This window comes from Parasteatoda tepidariorum, chromosome 6 (assembly GCF_043381705.1).
Source record: "Parasteatoda tepidariorum isolate YZ-2023 chromosome 6, CAS_Ptep_4.0, whole genome shotgun sequence".
Classification (NCBI taxonomy): Eukaryota; Metazoa; Arthropoda; class Arachnida; order Araneae; family Theridiidae; genus Parasteatoda; species Parasteatoda tepidariorum.
Genome location: NC_092209.1, coordinates 33,750,054 through 33,775,894, shown reverse-complemented (window position 1 = coordinate 33,775,894; position 25,841 = coordinate 33,750,054). Strand labels below are relative to the sequence as shown.

Here is a 25,841-nt window from a genome sequence, read left to right as displayed (position 1 = left end):
TATATATATATATATCATCATGGTATCATCACAATCACGGTAATTTACTTCAATGAGTGATTGACACTTTTGATGATGTTTATTATTATTATACTTAAAGTATAGCAGAAGAGGAAATATAGCAGAAGGACAAGCAGAGGAGGAAGACATCGGAATTGGTTACCACACTCAGCGAAGTTTTTATCAAATTTCTCTTTTCTAATTTTACCAGCTAAAGGGCATGCAAACTACAGCAAATCAGCTTGAATTATTGATTCATTGATTGGGCTCAATATAAAATTAAAAACATAAAATTTTTCTGGTACTCTACGGTTATCCGGAAGTAAGGAAAAAATTTTGAACTCCACCAATTTTTATTTCATTTTTTAAGCACTTAAAATTTACAAAATAAAATAAAAGAAAATAGTTGAATTTACTTGCTCCCAGCTAAGTACCGAATTTTACTAGAAATAACGCCTTAACTAATTAATGTTCTAGCAAACAATTAACTGTTAAAACGTCGAACATAAACATAAATAACTTGATGAAAGAATCAAGTATATCTATCACGGTTTTTGAAAGCTAATTATTACACAAATATATATTTAACATTATTTTTGCGTGTAATGCATACCTTATAGAGCTAAAACTAATTTTAAAAGCTAGAAAAAGATAACACACCTACAGTTTTGATATTCCGCCGTATTGAAATACTCTGTCAATCATTTTATGTTAAGAAGTCTACAAAAAAATTCCTTTTTCGGATCTTTTCTTAAATTTTAGCTTTATATCCTCACGAAATATGACAAGTTACAATCTCTTGCTCCAAGATCTAATACTATATTACTAAAAGAACTTTTTTTTTTAAATTTTAATAAATATCATTGCTGTTAGCATTTTAAAATGACCTTGTACTAGCATCGACTGTTTTGTATATTTATAAAATTTAATTGAATTTCAAAATGTCATGTTTCTGATATGTCACAAACGATATTTCCAATAATAACTAACTTCAAAACTTTGCGTAAATTTTTCAATAACTAATTTTTTTTTATCTCAACTGTTGTAAGCATTTATAGAATATACGCAGAGGGTATTATTTACAAAAACTTCGTTTAAAATAATTTTTTCTATCAATAATTTGTTTGTCGCATGAAAATCTGTCATTTTCCTGGCTACTTTTATTTAGTGATTCATAACCAAAATAGATAGTGCCAGCAATCAATATCTTATGTTAATAGATTGATTAGATACCATCCTATCTGAACATGTCTTATTGCATGAATAAAAACCAACCTTCTGGTTCAAAATCTATTTCAAAAAATTTTTCAAGGTGAGTAGGTTTTTATGTTGTCATTTTCTTGTCTTCTTGAAATCATTAATAGCATAAACTGCATAGATTTATCTGAGTTATTTCAAGAAATCCTGCTGTTTTCTGTGGAATGTAAACGTCTTCGGCCAAAATGTTAAATTAAAGTTAAATGCTATAAAATGGCAAATTTGTCATTATACTGGCTTATGAATGCCAGGACATTGACGTGTTACCAGAAAACTTTTTAAAGAGTATACTGTAAAGAGGGAAAGCAAATAATAACCTAATACCAAGTTTATTTATGATTGTAATATGCTTGAATGTAATCAAAGTTATTTATTTATTTAATGATTGATTATTGTACACAATTTTATTCTGTACATATCAGCAAAAAAAACATTTTTGATTCTTTCTACAGTGGATAAAAAGAATTAGTTTAAGCAATTTATGGTCCATCTAACATAAAGACTTACGTTGCGTTACTTACTATTAGCTTAAAATGACTGTTTTTTAAACTTCTAAGCCAATATGTCATTTTCCTGGCAGTCAAGATTTGGCGAATTTCTATTTTATTTTTTTTCTTGAGCAATTGTCAATAAACTACACAGCTGTCTGTAAGATATTAATAAATGTAACTAAATAAGTATACAAAAATTTGAAGACTTTAAATTTGAAGAAATTTTTTGGTTCGAATTGTCATATTTCCAAAGAATCACCTATATATCCAAACAGAAGGTTGACGGCCCTCCTGAGATCATATTTTTCGACTGTGGATCAAGAATCAAATTTCTTCGAAAAAAAATGGTATATTAATCTAGACTAAGCCTGCTTTTCTGGAAGATTTCGTAACTTAATAATTAATCTGCATAATATAAGTTGTTTGTATAAAATCAAAGCCTGAAACCATTAAAATTGCATCTTAGTACTTAAAAATCCGATTGTTAGATCAAAAGTTATTAAGGTGTACAGTTTTTTATTTTGCTCTCTGAATATTTATTTCAGCCTTTCCTGAATTCTCACAACAATTAACATAATCCTAATATTGAATTATTAACCCCATATAGAGAGGCCCTATTAGTTTCTCTACATTAAGAGAACTAAAGTCACATTTGTATGTTTTAAACATATTCATGCATATAAACATAATCGACTCATGTATTTATATAACAAAAATGAGTAGAAAAAAAACCATTATCGTTTTCATTTTCTTTTATGTAGACATGTATTACAGTTCTGAGATCTTAATTTTCAGTTTTTGGTACATTTCCTGAATAGTATTATTGAATGTTTTACAGCAGTAATCGTCAAACTCATGCAGCTTTTCAGCTACCGAACCTTTTAAATCATACTGTGAGCTACTAACAAAAAAAAAAACGACCGAAAAGAACAAACTTTAAAAAAAAAATATCTTACATTTGATTTATTGCCTATAAACTTGCATCAGTATGTCAGACAACATGAACGTTAATGCTATCCACCGAAAATGTTCCTTAGATAGTTCGAATTACTGCTCAACAGTTTATGATTTTAGAATTTTTTTAAAAGTTTTCAGGAGGGAGAAAATATATTTTAAGAATTTTTTCTCTTAGAATGTTTATAAATCATTATTATTTTATAAAGTAAACACCATAAACTTAGTAAACATTAAATTACTATCAGTGAAAATTCAATTTAAAATGTAAAAGTGTCCAATTACTATGTGTTTTTATCATATTAAAAGTGAAAAACGAAACAGGCTTTGTTTGAAACTAGACGTGTTCGTGCCCCTCTGTCCTTGTCGTTTAACCCTTTGACGCAGATGGGTCACCTTTTATATATTTTTTGCTGACGCTCTAAGTATAAGTAAAAATGCGTTTTAGTACTTTTTTAATTATAAAGACAGTCTAATAATTGCTGAAAAATCTGTTAGATTAGTGGATTTATATATTTGTACTAATATATAAAAAAATTAGTTTGAAAAAAAAGTATTTTCATTCGTATTAAAAAATTTATCAATAATTGATTTTGTAAATTAAAGAAATTTCAGGGATAAATTACTGTTTCCCTTTGATCTAAATAACTTCAAATAAATGTAAATTTGAAAAAATATTGTTTGGAAATGAGCCGTATATGGAAGATTTACTTCTAACGCAGAAAAAGAAAGGCTGTTTCATGCTGTATTTCATGACCAAAAACTATTAAAATGCTAAATATAATACTTTTTCCTTTTTTCGACCTAAACTAATACAAAATAATTATAAAAAAGTACGAAAAATATGTTTATAAAAATTCTGCTTCAGAGGGATAATGTACAAATTATAAAACCCATATTTGGATTATTTTATTTGAGTTCCCATTTAAAAGTATCAATTTTTTTCAACATTACGCGTGTAATTTTTTTTCTATAAACGAAGATTTATTTAAACTCTTACCTCAAAATATATCTTGACAAAAATCATTATCACGAAAGATGCAAATAATTATCTATTGACTTCCTGAGTTTGGAAGCGTGTAAAAAAGAATAATCCAGTAGAACATTTTTGACATGTGCCTTGATGAAGGAACAGTATTAAAATGAAATGTCTTCTGTAAGATGATGTCACTTCCGAAAAATTTCCCTGTAAAGGAACTAACACCTTCCTCTTTTTTTAAAAATAAATAAAAGATCAAACAGTAGAAGCGTCATTGTTTCATTTTTCAATGACAAAATGAGAAAAAAAAAAAGAAAAAAGGGAAGAATGTGAAACAACTGATGGAATTAATCGACCGAGAATTAGCGTGATTTTAAAAAACGAATTAATATAATTGTACTATGCTTCCTAGTTTAATAAAAAATTTACATTCTTCATACTACTGTCAGAGTGAAATAAAGAAATGCAGGGCTGTCCTTAAAAAAAATGAATCAGATAAAGCCAGACCTAGAAATTTTAAACCATTTTTTCTTTCTAAAATAATTCTTTTTATGCTTAAATGAAATTATTTTTCCATCCATGCAATTTTGTTATCACTTTTTAATTAGTTAGAAAAATTCGTATTAAAGCAATTTAAAAAGTATTAAATGAAAAACGTCGTTCTAAATATTATTTTAATTTTTTTTTTTTACCAAATTATACAGAGTTCCGGAGGGCCTTAAAAATTTTAAAAAGTTGTAACGAAAATAAAACAAATGTCGATATTATAATCTCTGTGTAACCACCACTAAAAATTGTTTTTCAAAGAAAGTATTTATGCATGAAAATTCAAGCTTCTAAACCACTTAATGATGAAATGATAGATTAAAATAAGAAATATCATCTAGCATTAACTTAAATTTACTACCACCACTAAAACTTTTCAAGGACCGCAGGAACCCTGTTATAGTCATCAAAATTTGTATGAAAGCAATTAAAAAAATTTTTTAAATAAATAAGTCGTTTAAACTATTACGTAATTTTTTTCAAAATCAAATTATCGTCAAAAAAATTCTCACAAATTTTACATTCTGTCGTAAAATATGGAAATGAACGGTTTTGTCCTTTTTTCATAAAAAATAACGATTGGATGAGGATTGCCTCAAAATGCATCTGTTGCATTTTGAGGATCACTAAGTTTTGACTAATTAATAACGTGTAAATGGGTTCTCCCCGAGAGTTATTATTCAGTAATGATAGGTCGTGATGAAAGAAAACGGTTCTCGTTCACGCGTAGAGAAAAAGAAAGATAAGTTAAGTGAAGAAAACGAAGGGAATACTAGTGACAAAATTTTGATTGTGGAGTAATTTTGAAGGGAAAAAAGGTTTTCGCGCAACCTGATTTTCAAACTTTATTTCATTTTCAACAGCATTTATTATAAATGAGGATTACTAAGTTTTGAGAAATCAATAAGGTGGAAAATCGGCTCAACTCGAAAGTTACTACAAATTGAAAGTGAACTGGCTCAGGGGATAAAGCGCTCGCCTTCTAATGAGACGAACCGGTTTCGAATCCCTGTCGATACGAATTCCGCAGCCGGCTTGCACTGACCACAGTGCTGACGTGAAATATCTTCAGTGGTAGACGGATCATGGGTTAGAGCCCCCTTGCCGTCTTCCTCTCCATGTAACGCAAGTGCGGGTTAGCTCCATCAAAAAGTCCACCACGAAAGCAAATTTCTTCCAATACTCGATCCAGGAATTACCTTGTCTTCTGGGTTCAAAATTACAAGGCTACGGAGATAAACATTAGTAGTCGTAAACCCAAAAAATTGGGTCGGCTGTTCAACGCGGTTATAAAATAAAATTTTTATTCTAAAGTTGCATTGTTGGGCTTAGAAAATGGCGCTAAATGTCAAAAAAAATACTTTTTTGAAAATAAAAAGCATTTGTGATCGAATTTTTTAATATTTGACAACCTACACCGGGTTTAAAAAATACGCAAAACTTGAGAAGTATGATTGATTTTTACCTGTGGTAAAATATCACTAAATTGGCGAATTAAAAAAAAAAAAGATTAATAAATTTAACTAGAGCTGGGGTAGCTCAGGGCATAGAGCATTTTCTTCCCAATGGGGTGCCAAAGTTCAAATCCCGGCGTTGGCTAGTTGTTAAGAATTCTGCTTCCGACTAGCATCAACAACAATGGCGATGTAAAAAAATCCCCAGTGGTATATGGATCATGGGTGACATCGGGCGAACCGTGGAAGGTTTTCCTCTCTGTATAAAGCAAATGCGAATAAGTTCCATAAAAATCCTTCATGAAGGTTAGTTTGCCCCCTTGTCTTTAGGATTGGGTAAAACCGGTATGCAACATCGGTGATAAAATTAAATATTTGAATACCTACTCTAACACTTCATTGTTGAGCTAAAAAGACGCAAAACTTGGGAAATACGATTTATTTTTATCTGCAATAAAATAACAATTCGTGCTTTTTCAAAGAAAAATTTAATAAATTTAATTAGCTATGCATTTTAAAGTGTAGTCAATTCATTTCAGAAAGATAGGATTTTTTTTTAAATATATATTAAAGCTTTTGTCCTGAGAAGGGACTTACATTATGACTTTATTTTTCTTACAAAAGAGCTTCGAAAAATAAAAGTTTTGTTTATATTTGAAAAATTTCCATCAATATCCTCAATTTCAATGGACTCATCAATTTTGCATGCTAAATTCTTAGTGCAACTTTAATAATGATTTTGATTAGTATTAACATCAAATCAAAATAAATTTAAATGTAATATGTGAAGATTATATAACAAAATCACGCAACTGCTGTATGAATGAAAGGTTGCTTGAAAGCTGTGGTATGGAAGAAAAAAAATCTCAACTTTGTGCTCTATAATTAATAATTGCTTAGTGCATTTCAGACAATTTTGTTACGCTGTTTTCATATGAATTTTGTTAAGCTGAGTCAGGTGAGACCAAGCAATAAAAAGAATATTACCCGATTAAAAACTTTGTTCGCTTCAAAAATATATAAATAGGAAATGACAGTCGACATGTTTCAAACGCTCAAAACATGTCGATTATTATTTCCTATTTATATATTTTTGAAGCAAATGAAGTTTTTAATCAGGTAACGAATTACTGCTGTAGTTTCTTGGTATTATTTATTTAATAGAAAAAATAGTTTAGAAGTTATAAAGGTTTTATTCCTAAAATATTTATATATTTTATAGTTACACTATAGTAAGAGGGATTTTAATTTCCTATATACCCACTTTTCATCCTTCCTTATTTTTCAAGTGATGTCCATTGTAAGATATCATGTGATGTCTTGCAACGTTTTGCCACTTACTACAAGGAGGGTTAAAATCAGGGTAGAATGAATATAGATCAGAATGTGTCAATAATCATTGAACAAAAAGATTATAAATTAATTTCAACAAATATAATCTTCCTAGTCTATTGCAGATGCAGAAAAAAGAACAAGTAAGTGAAAAACTTTAATAAATTAAACATTTGAATTAAAATAAATACAAACATGATAAAATTTCAAAGCTCTTAGTAAATGGTGCATATAGTGGACGGCAATTACAAGTAATCTGAGGCTACTGATTGCGACTACTCTATTTCCAAGGAGCCTTTTTGCCTCCTCTGGCTCTACTGTCCATGGCACTTTTGGTCAATTTCAGTCCAGTGTGGCCTATGCTTTTCAGACTGCTGTTGCTGTCCCTTCTGTAAGTCAAGGAGCTTGGTTTATACTTCATTTCGACCGCTTCATCACCTAGTTTTTTACTTCCAGACATAGAAGAGCCAGCCCTTTTATTTTGATTGTTCTGTTCTAAAAGATATAATCAGAATTTATTTTTAACATAAAACTATAAAATACAACAAAATAAGTAATGGGAATTTAGTTAACTTCTTCTCTTATGATTAATACTTATTTGTAAATCTGTTACAATAAAAAAAATCTCAACCAGGATAAGTAAGCTTTGGGACACAATTAAAAATTCCAAAATTAAAAGAGTTAGGTTTTCGGCCTTGTCCAAAGCCCTTCTTATAAAGTTTCTCAGAATTTTAAATTTAGTGCAAAAGTTTTGAGAAATTAGCCCCAAATTATAAATCAAAATAAATAATTCAATAATTTAGCTATAATTAAATATGAATTCATGTCTGAAAAAATATTTAATAAAAAAAAATTGCACTAAAAAAAGTTATTTTTATCATTACTATATTTTATCCGTCCAAAACTCGATATTGTAGAGTAGAATTATGTAAACAATACTAAACAATTAAGAAATCGGTAATATCTTTAATGGTTTAATATTGTGACAATTGAGGTTGTCTTTGAAATATATTATAAAAATATCTGTTTTTTTTTAATTATTCAAAACTATAATAAACTTAAAGTATAAAATGTAATAGATATTAAGTTTATGCAATACGTTTTCTATATATTTACACATTTTAAAACTTATTAATAGTTTTAAAAATACAATAAATTGCAGAATTTCAATTAATGTTGTTACTAGATCCTAAAAATAAAATGTCATAATAGAATGTTAAAATGTCTGTAAAAAATACACTTAAATAATTTTTTTAAGTCCAATAAGTGCACAGTGATTATAAAGTTATAATATTTAAGCTTTTTTTGAAAATTATAAAATTTGGATATTTTAATGGATTAAATCCAACAAATCTGAAGTAAATCTAATTTAAAGTATGTCCAGAAAATCAACAAACAAGACATTCATAAACAGAAGCATTGCTCTAAAGTAACTAAACTTAAACTTCTTGGAAATTTTAAACATTGATTATTAACTTTTCCTGACACATATAAAAACACAACAAAGTGAACTGCACATATAATTGATGAAAAAGTAAAAGAGATTCAATAGATTATCTCACCGTGTTTAGGATAGTCTAAATATTGTTCTATTACATCAATATGTAATATATATTAAGGACAATATAGCTATATTATTAAAAAACTAATCTTCATTATTAGTACAGTTAATTACATAAATAATAAATAAAATAAGATAACAGATTTTATCATGCATATAAAATAGAGATAAAATACTGGAACAATATTTTTAAAAAAAAATTATATATAAAAGACAAGTTACCCAAATTATTGAAATAAATTAGAAGGAAAAATTATAAATAGAGTATATGGCGATGTTCATGTTTTCTATTTCAAAACTTTGTATGATTTATTTTTAATTGAAATATGTAATTTATTAGAAATAATGTCCAGTAATACGTTAATAGAAATAATAAATTTTAAAAATTCTGATTCATTTTTGATAACTTAAAAAATGAAGTTTCTTATTTTTAATTTTAAAAAAGTTTCTGTTTGAGAAAGCTTAGAAAGATTTAAAGTCAATTTCTAAACTTTTTAATTGTTATAATTCAGGACTACTATAAATAATAACATATTTAAACTTAATTTTTAATACAGGGAAAAAAATCTACACAATAGTTACACTTATCTTTAAAAACTTGAATGAACCTGTACCTTTTCTTTTTTTTCTAGATAATTTAATTAAAAAAAATATTAAAAAATATTTAAGCTTATGTTCATTCTTGTTGCATTGTATTTAACCATAAACAAAAGAAAAATAAATTGTTTTTTGAACACATGTTTAATAATTTTAATTCTAATAGAACTCTTTGATACCCTAAGATACCAACATCATTTATAAAATAATTATTTCATATACTAAAGAATAATGGTCAAAAGTTCTAGAAAATTCAAAGGATATCTTCTTGAGACAATTCACTAAAACCATTTTTTACAACAACGGCAGGAGAACCACTCTGACTAGGCTGATTTGTACAAAGATGAGATAAAGGCTTTTTAGGAAAAACTTGTAGGCAATGTTTTAATCCTAAATGTAATCAAAAGATAATGAGCAATATACAAGTACCAATCTTTGAAAAAAGACAAACTGAATAAAAAACATATTTAAAAGACATATAATTTATAATCTAGAAGACAATTATATCCATCATATTTTAAAACATAATATAATCCATATATATAAATGTAATATAAATACAGTCAAACCCCGCTATAGTGAACCTTCAAGGGACCGACATTTCGGTTTACTATAACCGGGAGTTCAATATATCCGTTACGCAAGCAATTTAACCAATGGTTCCTTAAATCCTCCCTTTTATTACACTTTATTCAAATAAATGACTGAAAAATATTATGTAGAAGCAAAAAAATTTTTTATTTTTTTATTACTCTTTGTCTTGCGTGCAAAAAAAATTAGTAATCTCTAGTTGATCAGCAATCTTCAACACAGATATGGAAACACTTCCCGACTCTCAGATAATTTTTCCTGAATATCTGTTATTCCGCTTTTTAAACCTGTCTAACCAGCCATTTTAGCACAAGAAAGTAGTCTCATAAAATCACATAGCAAATTCATCGACATTTGTTTAGATACTGGGAGATTGCGTCTTCTTCTAATGCGGAACCACTTCAGTAATGCTTCTTCAACACATCCTTTTCTCAATTTTTTTCTGCCATCTAAATATTTTTCATGAGCAGAAATTATTAACTGCCTATTTTTTCATAAGTTACAAACTGCAGATTTTGATAGTTTATATTCTCTGCAAATGAGCTTGATTGCATCCATTTACAATTTTTCTGATTATGCCCATTCTATCATCAAAGAAGAACGTTTTACGTTTACTGCTCGCCATAGTTAAATTTGAGACACTTGCTTGTAGGATTTTTTAAACTGAACTCAGAGCAAAAAGGAGTTGAAATGAGGGCCTTATCAACACATATTAGCGTCCAACCCTTTGAGCCCACTGACACCTTACAGGTGCAAGTGAGATAAAAAAAGCAAACAAGAAAAAATACCTATCGCTACATTCCCCTCTATAGATGATTTCAAAAATCGGTATATGTATTTATTTTGAGGAAGAAAATTCAAAATTATTACAAAAAAAATTTAAGAAAAAAATCAGTCGAAGACAGAAAAAAGTTCATTAAATCCAACTTCCTCACTTTTTTGGTTCACTATATCCACAAAAAATAACATTATACGTGTATAGCAAGGCACAGGACTGAACATTTTGTTCACTATATCCGGGAGTTCACTATAGCAGGGTTTGACTGTATATATAAATATAATCTATTATATTCTATAATACACTATAAGTTTTCATAAACTAAACCAGACTAAATCTTTTTAGTCTATACACAAAAAACTTCTGAAACGCAAACAATTTTTTTTCTTTACGTTTAAATCCCTTACAAAAAATAATGTGTTTTTAAGGTACATATGAAGTTGATTGTATGCGGCGTAAAGGAGGTTCAAATTAAGGTATATTGGTGAGGTTATGACCTCACCAATGTACCTTAATTCGTGAGGTTGCAAAATATGACCTCATTTTCAATCTCAGGTGTATTTTTTACACCTTTTATTTTTTTTACAGTCAAAGGTTATAAATAAACAGCTTTTTAGATAGATTGATGAGGTTATTTTTGGTGCAAAATATGACCTCATTTTCAACTTCATGTGCATTTTTTACACCTGTTAGAGGTTTATAAATATCAACCTCTGGCGTATTTTTTTTTACACTTTTAGTTAATTTTTAATAATCAAAAGTTGTAAATTAAGAACTTTGCGTACATTAGAAATTACGAAAAACGTATGTTTCTCATAATTTATAATATATATTACAAGTTAACCTAGATACATCATGATACAATTCAAATACACTATATATTTCTTTCACTAAGAAGAGGTTTTGTTTTATAATAATATGCTAATAATAATCTTTAATGCTTTTGATGTTAATCACATAACAAAATGTTTTTCCATAATACATTTACAATTGCAGGTAAATGCATTGTCTATAAATTCACATATTACAAACATTTAAATTAATACAGAAGCGAATTGTTAAAATTTTTTAATTAATATGATACTGATTATTTTTATAAGATTTGATAAAAAAGAAAGAAAAACGACCAAATTATCCAAAAACATTATAATGGTTTTAAAAAAAACACATACTGAAACTTAATGTAGTAGTTCACATAGGTAATATAGTAAAAAAACAAAACAGATACCACAGACAGCTTGTGGATATCAAAGGGAAATCAGAATTTGAAATGAACATTTTACAGATAAAAAAAATTACCTCCAGTAAGTACAAATACATTATCATAACCACGTTGGACTAGAGTTGTTGCTACTCGAACTGCAATTGATTCATCATCATCATACACAATAATAATTTCCGGAGAACTGTTTTTCTAAGATATAATATTAAGGTTAATTCATAAATAAATTAATATTATGAATTCATTTGAAGGTATTCATACTAAAAAGGATGCATTAAAAATTAATCAAACTGCGACCAAATATTATTTATTACAGAGTTCATGAATGGTTATAAATTGTTCTGACCACTTATCTTTGCAATTGAAACTAAACTAAACAAAACCAATAACTACAAGATATCGATTTGAATTTTTGACGTGGCAATCGTTTTACACAGATCTATAAAATTCATAAAAAAGTATTTTACTTTACACTCAGAACATTACTCATCATTCCAAACCATCCAACAATCTTAACCATCAACAATAATCCTTAATTTACCCTTACCCTGAGTGTAGAATTTACCCTTTTCTCATAAAATAAACATAAAATATATTCAGAGAGTCGACCAGGAAATTTATGACTATTACAGGTACTCTATCATTACTGTGTGGGTCGGCATAAACTGGATATTCCTTAATTTTAGTATAGTATTTTAATGTTACCAAAAGGTCATAAATGCCTAAATTGTAATTTTTAATGTGACAGGTTTTGTTACATAATTAAATTAATGTAGAAAATGAGTCAAAACAAATTGAAATAGCAGAACTATACAAACAAAAACAATTAAAAATTATTCTAGATAAATAAATGAGGCATATATAACTTACGAAATAAAAACATTCATGAAAACTCACAAGATTTTCCTAATTTTCTCAAAAACTTTAAAAAAATAACCTTTTTAAATCTATACGTTAGTTGGGTTACCAGTTTCACACTATAAATGCACTTCAAATAATTTCTTCTAGATAAAATAAATTAGAAGCATTAAATTATTTTTTTTCATATATAAAATTGAAACAGAAAAAAGGTATTCTAGAATGATCAGTATAAGCAAATGAAAGAATTTTCATCAAGAAAATTTTTAAGTTTGATCTAATTTTTGTAAATATCACAAGTTTTGATGTTCAAAGCTTCTAAAATATTTACCAATGTAGTTAAGATTATTAAAATAATAAATGATTTAAGTGTGCAACTCTAACATCAGTACACACCAATTTTTCAACAACTTACTAAAAACAGTAATTTCAAGTGAAGCCGTAGGAATTTAAGTATATATATATAAATATATATATATATAAAGAGAGAGAGAGAGAGAATGTTTCGTACACGTCTTTCTATACTAATTCATAGCTAAAAATAGATTATCTTATTGACTTTAAAGCAAAGAAATCAATCTTTCACAAAAAGCCATAAAAAGTAAAGATTACAATTAAAAGATTATTTTCTGAAGTTAATGAGCAATTATTCTTGGAAATATACTCATTTAAGAAATCAAAAAATTCCCTATAGTCCATATGCCATCTGTTAAAATGAATCAAGATGGTTAAATTTTTCCTTCTGCGTGATGTTCAATTGTGCAAAAAGATTTTCTTTCAACCTATTTTCTTTCAGAATCCTTGAATAAAAGAAAGACAGACCAATTTTGTATGCCTTTTTCATGATGTAACTGCTAGTAAAACTACAGCCTGAATGGCAAAATTTTGCCAAAACCTGACTGGGATAACCTCTTCCAGAAGATGCTAAGTCCAGAAGATGCTAAGTAAAATAAATAAAACTTAAAAGAAATCACCTTATGTATCAACTTTGGAAATTACTTTTTTTTTGCAGATTATATATATATTATCAAACAATTTTGGAAAAATTTTAACATGCTGCAATGTAAGAAATTTCGCTAAAAATTATCTTAAAAAGAATAATAATCTAAATTCAAAGAAATATCAACATATTTTAAAATTATTGTTTTACACTTAAATATCTTATTAAAAAAATTCTTCAAGAATTTTTTTTTTCTCAATATGATTAGTCTTTAGTAAGAAATGGCAAAAAAATATATTCTTCATTAATAAAAGGATACGTATAATTTCATTTCTTCTGTTTCAAAGCCAACTGATCGGGCAAGTAGAGCTGATGGATAATGCCTGGCTAAAATGAACATAAAATATTAATTACAATTTCATCGAGCCTACAAGACAATAAAAAGGTAAAATTTTCAAAGAACCTGTTTTAATATTATTTTGAACAAATTGTTCTTTATCCCTAACATCTAGTAATAAATAGGGCAGCTCCTTCTCCAATTTATGTACAGTAGATGATGGATTCCTTTTTTGGTTAGCAAGGTCAATTTCACCGATTCCCATTATAACACTACAAAAGTAAATAGAAAATTTTATGAACAAAAAAATTCATCAAATTATTCAATTCATTCATCAGAAATCCATTCTATTCATATAGCTGGATTCTTAAAACAATAACTACTCTGAGTGAAATTTTTAAAAGCATATACTAAATTCAAACATTTTAAACAATGTTCATAACTAAAAAGTTGAATGCACGATAGTTCCTCAAGACATTTTATTAAATTTAAGTAAATAAACTCTAAAGTTTATTTGTGATAATATGAAATAAAGATTATTGATATAGAAAATTTTATGAACAAAAAAATTCATCAAATTATTCAATTATTTCATCAGAAATCCATTCTATTCATATAGCTTGATTCTTAAAACAATAACTACTCTGAGTGAACTTTTTAAAAACATGTACCAAATTCACATTGTTTATAACTGAAAAGTTGAATGCACGATAGTTCCTCAAGAAATTTTATTAAATTTAATAACAGAAAAGTTGAATGCACGATAGTTCCTCAAGACATTTTATTAAATTTAAGTAAATAAACTCTGAAGTTTATTTGTGACAGCAGGAAATAAATATCATTGAGTTTACTTCTTGCCTACAAGCCTTTAATTGGCTACATTTATAACCCCTAACACTCCTTTAAACTGTTAGTGCCAAAGTATTAGTCTTCTAAGTGTTTTAACTTACTGCCAAAAGAGAGACTTTATAATATTACTTGCCCACTTTTTGCTGCCTAATACACTTAGAATATTCTTCCACTTAAAAAACACAAAATGATAGTCACTCAGTACTTTCATTTACTAAAATTTGTGAAATTTTATATTTATTCAGTAAAATAAGATGTTCCCCAAGAAATTTAATTTTTTTGAATATTTTTGAATATTAAAAAAAAAAAAAAAAAAAAAAAAAAAAAAAAAAAAAAAAATTAGAATTTTTTTTTCTCTGAAATTCTATAATTAAGAGAAAGTATTAATAAAACTTGCAACTGATCAGTATGAATTAATTTTAAATTATTTATGCCTTAATAATACTTTAACTGTTTATATGATTTTCATCAATTTAATGATAGGAAATCCAAGGATGTCTTAAATATAAATATTAATTTACATAAATAACCACACGCAATGATATTACGGAACTATTACTCAGAAACACATTCAAAACCATTTTTAATAAGACGAGAGACCTAAGTTGGTAATGGCATCATTTATAGTATAGTTGTTAGAAATTATAAGCCCCATTTTAGAAATTTCTTTTTAGATTTTATGTTAAATGCACTTTTAATGGCGACTTTATGAAATGAATGGCGTGTAAAATCATATAAAGCAACAATAAAAAATTACAAATATTTTTAATAATGTTAAATATGATTGTGAGAAATATCATACTTAGGTAAAACCTTATCTGGATGCTTATTATCACTAGACTTAACAGAACCTTCAATATTGCTGCCATCTGTCAGAAATATAACACAGTTTTCACAGTTTAGAAAATTTTACAATACAAAAATAAATTTTCAAAATTCTTTCATTTAAATTTTTTTCTTAAAAATAAGTATTTTTTATGAGAAAACATAATATAAATTAATATGAATACAAATATAGTTAAGACATCTAATAATTTAAAACAGCTAGTATAATTTCAGACATGATACGGAGAAAGCTGCCAAGTTGACATCTTTGTAAATTGACTACCTGTCTAAGTTGATCTCCATTATAAGGAACCAAATTTATCTTATGTAATAAAAGGGAGCAAAACATTTGTAGCTAACCACCTGTCTCTCTTGTACGTTGACCATTAAATTAAATCCAATTTGTTTAAAGGTGTTATTAAAGACTATTCAAAACCCTTCATACGTTGAGTGGGAAAAAACACTTTTTCAGTAAGTTTTCTATACTCTTTTGTGACACATTAAAATTTCACAAAATTAATGGAAGTTATAAAAGCTAATCTAAACCTCGTTACGAGTTAACCATAATAGAAATTTAGGAGAGCTATTAAAATAAATATGTTTATAAATATAACAGAATAAATTTTTAAATTATGAAATACATATACTATTAAGTTAAACAATTGTTTGTATGTTCTAGTGTAATGATATTTGATTAAAAGTTTTTATAATAAATAACTAGCAAGCATAACTAACAAAATATGCATAAACTAATCCGTATCTATAATCGTATCCATTAAAGATTAAGATGGCTATCGAATAGAAATCAACTTAGGATACAACATAAGGGAAAGAAGAGATAAGATTGAATAGTTAAGATAAGTGAAGCTAGTTAAGATTGATTTAATCTACTAAGTGAAAAACTAAAATGTTTAACCTAAAAAAAAGAAAGATTAAAATTACACAGAATAATTTGTAAAGTCAATTCATTCTAAAATAACGATCATCTATAATGATAATGTTACAAAATAATGATAATGATTAATTTATTAATTGATAAGCATGGTTTCTTGATTACATAGTTTTAACAATTTCGTAAAAGGTTTTGCACAGATGATAATTATTTAAGAATCAACACATACATCATAGATTATTAATATAAATTAAGGCACTATTTAATTAAATTTAAGGGGAGAAAAGAAATATTAGATGTAATAAAAATACACATCTGAAGTTGACGATGTTCCTCCTGGGAGTGAAACTTAAAAAAATGTAATGGAAATTAATAAATACACTCATGAATATAATAATTATTAAACCCCTGGCCATATTATAACTTAATAATTATCAACAGTTGACTGTATTACTTAATACATTACAATATTAAATTTATGTAACAATTTGAAAACCAAGGGAAAAGAATGATTTTTACCCATTTTTCACAAAAATATTGACTTTAATCACTATCTGAACCACTTTCAGGATTAGTAATTTTAACAAATCGATAACAGGGAAAATCAGTTCTCCCTGAAAGTTGAATCACTTATAAGATAAGTGATTCAACTTTCTATCTCCACATAGATCTATCCCCACATAGATAAGGCGAACAAAGAAATGTATAGTGAAAAAGACTAGGAGTTCCACAGTGGAAGTATTGATTGGAGAGAAATATTGAGGAAGAAACAGTCCTTGTCCAATCCAATTTGCGAATCTTATTTTTTCTCTACATCAAAAATTGTAAATTTTGTTTTGGAATTTTTAAGGAATTAAAATAAGTACTTGTGGTATCCATGTATATTTTTATGATTTCAATCATATTCCAGTTCCTGAGCAAATTCAAACGTTAAAATTTTTTCTCACAAAATCAACTTTAAAGGACATAAGCTGCTTTTCCCCTCGATTTTCATTCTGCATCAAAATTTTATAGCATCTGTTTGCTCTTGCTTAAATATTCATTAGCAGTTTTTACTGAAGCAGCAAAAATATACAACAAAAGACAAAAAAATAATAATAAAGTAACTGAAATATTTCTTTAAATACAATTTTTAATTTTTTAAAATTATTTATGAAATTTAATGTCTTATACTATGAAAATAAATAAGTTTTTGAATTCCATTCAAGTTTTCTATTACTTAACTATTTAACTCCTATAGTTTTTAATATATATAATTCATTTACAATCAATATAATTCAATTCATCATCCATTTTCAATACTACTGAGTAGATCATACATAATTAGAAATTACACATATTGCAATTATTGCCATACATTTACAATGTATACAAAATACTATATTAAAAGAAAGCATACCCTGTGATTTTTCTTTTTCCAACTTTAATTTTACTTTAGCAGCTTCAACCAGCTAATTAAAGAGATAGAAATTGTCTCAGAAAAAAATTACGTTCTGCAAGTAGCAAGTTTTACAATAGAACAAATTTAAGAAGAAAAAAAAACAAATTACAGTTAAACTAAAACTTACCAACTCTATAAAACTTGAAAACTTAATGCGGTTAAAAACTTCATCTTTTTTGTGCAAACAATCTAAAAGAAAAATACATTAATTTTTGTGGACATTTATGAATTTTAATATAGCTTGAATCTAATTTAAAAGGAACTATTTCTTCAACATACATTATTTTTAAGAATTCTTAATTTTCAAATTTTATCAATGGCAGTACTTAGCACGTTTTGAATTGATAATATAGCCTTTTTTATTTTCTAGATATTGTATTTAGTTCATTTATATTAGTTTGGTTTTAATTTTTTGACTTAGCACTAAAACTATATTAATAGACTAAGTCTGTGATTCATCCATAACGATTATTTTAATACAATAATATCGCAAGTGTATTGTAGTACTGTACAACCACAATTTAGAACAGAGGACAGATAGAGGAAATTATAACCTGATCTCCCCCATTGGCGATTCATTCATGGATTTTTCCTGCTCCATAATAATTTGTATTAAGGAAATATTTAAGCTAATACAATTGAAAGCATACTTCTTGCCTTGAAATCTCATGTAATTTTAAACTTTGATAGTTCTTTGACATTTTTTGTTGCATCTGAATAATTTACAAACTTTTCTTAAAAAAATTTTTATCGCAGGATATTTAATTCATTCAACTAATTTGTCAGTTAATACACAAAATATTATTGAAAAATTTTAATTGTGTAAAGAGAGATTCCATAGGAATTTTCAAATAACCAAAGGAAAAATTTAAGAAATTGAGAGACCAGAATAGGGGAATACATTTCCTTTGCTGCTTAACGAATTTAAATGTGAAAATCAAAAGGGGGGAAATTTATAGTAATCACAGGGTTCTGTCTAGGTTTTCCTGAGAGGTACCTATTTTGTGAAAATTTAGACATAATTTGTGAAAATTAAGAATTATATTAAAGAAAAATCAACACAAAAATATAGATTTATCGTTTCCTACGAGACATAAATAAAAGTTGAATTTGTGAAGGTACCGCTAAACGGTAGTAAATTTGGCTTGGACAGGACCCCTGAATCAGCTCTTTAGTGCAGGTGCTATGTATATCAATTACACTTCAGCAATATTTGTCACATGCATCACGCATAGTCATTTAACCAACTGATTTTAATTGGTAAGTTTTGACACAAGCAGTATCTTCTTCTTAGATTTTTCAAAACTACATCTCAATAGGAACAGGGTTCTCGTTAAGAAAATTAATTAAAATTCTATTAAAGTTAAATGTTAACAGGACAAAATTCTTTATATTTCAGTCAAGGAAGCTCAACTAAAGCCAAAATTAATAATTATGAACACTAAAACAAGCTTGTTGAAAACAGCAGTCAGTTGTACACTGTTCCTTCAATTTTTTGTAATATATAGTCTAGTTATTTAGCATCTTCAATTACTACATTCTCTCTATTGTAATGAGATATATGAAGTTCTATTTGCTATTCCATAGCTACAATGTCATTTTAACATGATTAAAAGGCCAGAATTGAACCATTGAGAATGAATCAGAAGAAAATGTCAATTTTCCCACTATCCACTTTTTCTTAATAATTTATCAAAAAAGCCTGAAAAGGAAAAGGTCAAACCTCTAAATGCAAAAGTTTTTGAAGTTTAATAATATGTAGTTTTTTTCTTGTAAAACTAAAAATTTAGATCAAAGTATGTGTTTGCGCATAGTTAATTTTAAAATGTGTAAAAAAATTGAATATAATGTAAACCCAGAAGTGAACAAATAATTAATATACAATTTTATAAGAAAATGAATACTGTAATTTAAAAGCATAATCCAAATCTAGGATTACTTCGTACTGCAATTTATATGCATTGTAATTCACGTACAGTAAGTCATTAATTGCCTAGATACAAAAATTAAAAAATTTTAAATTTTTTTTATAACTTCAGAATGTCTAGAATTGGATACCTGCAAATGACATCCCCATAGGTATACCGTGGCATTTGTCAATTAAGAAGCCAAACAGGTTTGACACACACATACCTTTGCTTCCAATCCAAGGTATCCAATTAAATATGATTTAAATCACATGATTAGACATAATCATGTCACATCTTCTTGAGTTGCAGATACCAAATTAAAAACAAAATGTCTGTTTTGTAATTGGTCACAATAACTGTTGCCATTTGAACAACAAAATGTCTGAAATTTTGGTAACAAGTAAAATAAATATATTAGAGATATTTTAAAAATGAGTTTATTTTAAACTAAACTTCTACCCTGAAAAATACAAAAATTGAATACAAAATATCATAATTACAAACAAAAAAAATGTTTTTAATATTTAAAAAAATGGTTGTATAATCCATTTTATTTACTTTTTTGTTTTTCTCTAAGTTCATCAATCTGTTTTTGAACAGTAGAACCTGCAAAAAAGTGTAGAAAAAAAACATAAGAAAATATAAAATAGAAATGCAAATAAATATAAAAATGACAAAATTTATCAAGCAATTACCATTTTGCAGTTTAACAGATTCTAAAAACATATTATACATCTAAATATTAAAAAAAATAATAATAATAATAAATGGATTTATACATCTATACAGTACAGAACCCGTTATCCGGAAATCAGAAAACCAAAATGCCGGAACGAAATTCGATAAATTTTCCCGCAATTTTTAAAAAAAAAATTTTTTTTTACTCATAAGATTTTAGGATTTTTCTTTCTTTTTTGAAAGATGTTTACCTTACCATCGTTTTGGAAATAATCATTAGTGTATTAGTTCATCGTTTTTTCTTCTTTTTAAGATTATTTCCAAAAATTAATTTTTTTAGTTGGGTTTAACAATAAAAAAAAATGGTTTTTTGTAGCGATTCAGAAAAATCATTTATCCGGAATAGCGATTGTCCCGATCGTTCCGGATAATTGGTTCCCTACTGTATTAAATAATTGTCATAAAAAAAAGCAATAGTAGATCACATATCATTTAAAACATCCACTCAATGATAAGGAAAAAATTATTTAAAATCATAAGACCTATAGTTATAGATAGTATTAGGTACCTACTTATCCATTTCAGAAGGCTAAAACAATCCCCGTACCATTATTAACAACAGTTGTGCTTAATTATTTGACATAATATGTATTACTAGTATTGGGGTTATAGTTTTCTAATATATTAATATCGGTATCTAAAAGAAACTGAACATAGGTTTTTTGGTAACACCTAGGCGTTTTATGGATTCTGTAAACAGTATGTTATAGGGAATGAAATCCCACACTGTTTTTGGCTCAGTGGGATTTGAGGAGTCATAATGTAAGTCAGGATTGAATTTTGGGAGAGAATCAACAGGTTTAGATTTTTACTTATAAAAACAGTAAAGAAGATTGACTAAAATATTGCAGATAAAATACTAAAAATGCAGAAGATTTTAAAATTTTCCCCGAATTAAAGAATAGCACAAATGTATAATGAATAACGAAGAAATATAATGGTTCAACACGACCAACACTAATAAATGTGAAATAGAAGAAAAATATGGTGCTTTTATTGGACTATTAGATGCTTAACTTCTTACATAGGTAAATAGTTGTGATAATATATATTACTGTGATTAAAGTTTTCTAATAAATTAACATAGATATTACAAAGTATCTAATATTGATTCCTTGGTAATACCTAGGTTTTTAACAAGCTTTGTAAACAGATAAGTACCAGTATGTTTTAGGAAATGCAATCCCACATTGTTTTTGGATCAATGGGATTTCGAGAGTTGTCGACATAGTTGGGATTAAATTTCGGGAGAGAATAAACAGGTTGGGATTTTTACGGGAAAAACAATGAGAAAAATAGTAAAGAAGATTCACTAAAATATTGCAGAAGAAATTACTTAAAATGCAAAAGATTTTACGAATTTTCAGTTTTTCCCATCTTTAAAGAATAGTACAATTGTAAAATGAATAATGAAGGAATATAGTGGTTCATCACAATCAGCACAAATAAATATGAAAAACAAGAAAAACATGGCCTTTTTTTTGTAGTATAGAGTAGGGCTGGGCAATGTCAGAATTTCGATATTGTGGTATATTGTGAGCTTCATATCACGATATTATGATATACCGCGGTAATTAAATTGTTATGTATATTATAAATGCTAAGACTATTTTGCAATTAAAAATTAATGTGTTTAAAGAGCATCATTTAAAAAAAATGGGGTACTTATCCTATATTAGCTCGCAGCATAATTATCCCATGGAATCAACTAATTATAAAGCATCATTATTTTAAAACAGAAAAATTTTATTAATATAAACATCAATTACTAATATAAACATCAACACAATTATAAACATCAAAACAGTTATAAACATCAACACAATTATAAACATCAACAATTATAAATATCAACACAATTATAAACATCACAAGGAGATCCGACAATCTCGGATATTTTTAAAATCAGAAGCACGCTATTCTCAAAATGAAACCAAAATCAGTAACTAAGTATACCATGGAGGGTTGATATAACGCGCGGGTGTTTGAAATCCGATATCGCCAATACCACGGATATGACGCATGCGCTTTAAAGTCAAATGATACCACAATATATTGTAGGAGAAATTTCTAGCTGCCGAGAGGAGGTACCGTAAATATTACGCGCAAGCCTTTGAGTTCTTCACCCCTAAATCAATCACGTGCCATACCAATACCTCCTAGATACCATACCATACCGCCACTTCCTCGCCGCCGGTCGGCCGAAGATATTGGCTAGCGGTGAGTACCGAGAGGTGCAGGCATACCGAAGTTCAATAACTCGGTATTGCCGAAGAATATACTTCCGAATATCATTACCGCGGTATCAAAGAAATACCGGTAAATGACGGTATTACGGTATATTGCCCAGGCCTAGTATAGAGATGCTTAACATTTTATATGCTGCATTAATTAATGACATACAATATGAATCAGGCAGAAAGTTAGCAAAATTTCAAGATGTCATCATCTCAACAAGGTAGACAGAATCTATCCTCCCACATGAATGTATACATACGTAGTTCTAAAAAGCTACAAAATTTTAATGCATATTTTCAAAATACAGAAGATTTGAACCTCTGTGCAGAAACGCAAAATACGGAAGATTTGGGGTAAATGCATGTAACGCAAATGCGGAGGATTCGACAGGTATTCAGCAGCATTAAGGCAGAAAATAAACATATAACAGAAAATTAGTTTAAAATTACTTTAAAAACGAACTTAAACGATAAAAAAAGTTAGAAATATTCAAATACAATTGTCACTTTCACATTCTTACATTAAACTTTAATAATTTTTCTTATAAAATAAAATAGATTTATTTCCCTAGAAAGTAATAAAATAGCAATAACCTGAATTTACAGCTGGCTTCACATGTTGATATTTTGGATTACCAGGAATTCTTTTGTTCAGTGCCTAAAAAAGTAGAAAAACATTTTAACTAAAATTATGGCCATTAAACCATTAAACAATTTTATAACGATACGGTTTCATATCATTTTAAGTCTTACATTTCTAAAAATTGTTTAAAGATATATCATAAAACTATCTTTTAAAATTAATGATAATGGATTAATGGTAAGATTAAGTACCTGTCGTTCCGAACAATATAAAACTTCAAAAAATGGAGTAAAACATGCAATATGTATGGAACAAATAAGTGCTATGGTGATAACTAGGATGTGACAGAAACTGGAACAAATATAGTCAAATCTCTTTTTTTTTCCAGTTGTTTTTAATTAACAGCAACCACCAAAGAATGTTTATAGAACCAAGCTTCTTTCATAGGTTTACATTTAACAGTTATTCCTGAACTAGGACCACTGGTTGCAAGCATGAATTTTGCTTCCAGGTAATTAAAAAAAATTGGAAGATTTCCTGCATTGTGATCTGTCACAGAATAATCGCCCAGATTTTGCAACATCCAAGCAACAGGAAACAACATATATTTAACAGTTATTCCTGAACTAGGGTCACTGGTTGCACACATGAATTTCCAGGTGTATGAAGTTTCCAGGGAATTGAAAAAAATTGGAAGATTTCCTGTATTATGATCTGTCCTACAATATTCACCAAGACTTTGCAACATCCAAGCAACATGCCACAAAAAACTAAAACAAAAAATAGCACAGGATATCAACTCAAAGCGTAAAACTTGAAGCCGCCCCCTTCGACAAACCTCTACATTTGGTATTTGAAGTTAGTATGACAGATCATGATACAGAAATATTCCCTAATTGACCATTGGAAAACCAGCTTTCTCTCAATCCTTGTATTCTTATCATTGTATAGGAATAATTTTTAAACATTTAAACTGAAACAAATCATAGAAAAATTTTAAGAATTCAATTTCGTCTAATACAAATAGTCTGCATCTTTCATTGATGATTTGCATGAATCACATGTTCCAGTATAAACGAAAGGAAGCAACTTCTAATGAGTCATTGGTTAGCTTTCATTTCAAGTAATTTTAAGTAATTACTCACGCATGTGCAAAAGAAATAACTTGTGCATAAACCATTAACCAGACCAATATTTGTTTTTTTTATTTTTTCTCGTTCTAAACACTATTATACACAATTTGAGTAAATGAATATTTCCAAATATGAGAGATGATCACAAGCAAAATTTCTTACGTTGAAGTATAAAATCAAATTTCAAATGAACATACAAAAATTAGCCACGCGATATGACTCAGGAAAAAGTGATCTTATAGGATCAGTATTTTAGAAGAGTGAATTTGGTTAACAGAATTTCTACAACAGCTACAATGTAAAACTGGTTAAGTACAATCCCGCAAGGGATCACAATTTGATTTTTTACTATATGACAAAGAGGGAAAATGTGAAGTGTATCAAAGGTAGCCATCTTGAATATTGTTTAAATTAATTCAAAGAGAGACATAGGAATGGTAAAGAATTGTATTTATAAAAAAGTTATATTTGAAAATAATATTTATTAGAAACATACATGATTTATTAAAAAAGACACTTCAAAGAGCAAAAACAAATTTTACTGTTTCATCAATATTATTTTACTGTCTTTTCTGCATATTTTATTATTAAATCCCTAAAGAAGCATACGGAAGTGATTCAAATAATTTTTACTCCAGTTAAAGTTTTATAATTCGATGAATAATTATGAGATAAAACAAAGTTCCTTAAAATTTAAAGTGATTTCAAGTTATTAATATAAATTCCAGGGACCGATTTAGCAAGCGAAAAACATGATTATAGTACAAAAAAAATCGAAATTTTTATGTTTTTAAAAAGTATTTTTAGTTTTCTATAGATTCATATTTCAAATTATTGCTAGTACCTGGCTTTTGATAATGATATTCTGTTTTTAAGGAGTAAATTGAAGTTAATATTTAGATATACTTTGAAATCAAACTTTAATTTTCCAAATAAATATTTATTTTTCTATGTTTATATTATTCACTTTACTTCAGGGTTGTCAAGCTCTGAATAAAGCGTATTAATAATTGAAAGCGTTAATTTACTTAGTCAGACAAAAATTGCACAAAGACTTTATTTAGTTGATACTCAATACATTTAAATTAGTCAAGATTTAATGATGACTTAAGATACCTGATCATTTGATACGTATGAGCCGAAATTGAAGGGTTTATTTGAAGAATGCATAACCAAATCATTTAGATAATTTAAAATTTAAAAGGAAAACTAAGAATTTGACTGTAAACACAAATTTACAGTTAAAGTTATAAACAGAAAAAAATCTAATGAATTATTTTGATTCAATATTTTGAAAAGTGACTCGTTGAATTTAAATGACTAAGCGAATTTAAAA

The 25,841-nt window shown here is 27.4% G+C and overlaps 2 protein-coding genes across 4 annotated transcripts in view; both read right to left on the bottom strand.

Annotated features, from left to right (window-relative positions):
* Positions 1-3,845, bottom strand: part of LOC107436675 (uncharacterized) — a 52,862-nt gene extending 49,017 nt beyond the window's left edge. The window contains exon 1 of one of the 2 annotated variants that reach the window (XM_043040901.2): positions 3,703-3,845. The gene's annotated coding sequence lies outside the window, so the exon portion shown is untranslated. The remainder of the gene's footprint in view (positions 1-3,702) is intronic. The other variant, XM_043040902.2, reaches the window with a different exon arrangement.
* Positions 3,846-7,157: 3,312 nt separating this feature from the next.
* On the bottom strand, positions 7,158-25,773 carry LOC107436678 (centrosomal protein of 41 kDa B). 2 transcript variants are annotated; one of them, XM_016048461.2, is made up of 12 exons: positions 25,622-25,773; positions 23,384-23,447; positions 20,373-20,420; positions 18,032-18,093; positions 17,863-17,914; positions 15,549-15,615; positions 14,024-14,169; positions 13,880-13,947; positions 11,840-11,954; positions 9,436-9,561; positions 8,576-8,617; positions 7,158-7,503 (listed from the first exon to the last, which is right to left on the bottom strand). In XM_016048461.2, the coding sequence occupies exons 1-12, from the start codon at positions 25,673-25,675 to the stop codon at positions 7,490-7,492; spliced, it is 858 nt and encodes a 285-aa protein (XP_015903947.1). In that variant the 5' UTR covers positions 25,676-25,773; the 3' UTR covers positions 7,158-7,489. The 2 variants fall into 2 exon arrangements, with proteins under 2 accessions (XP_015903947.1, XP_015903946.1); XM_016048460.2 differs by having other exon boundaries at positions 7,158-7,508; positions 25,622-25,772.
* Positions 25,774-25,841: the final 68 nt, after the last annotated feature.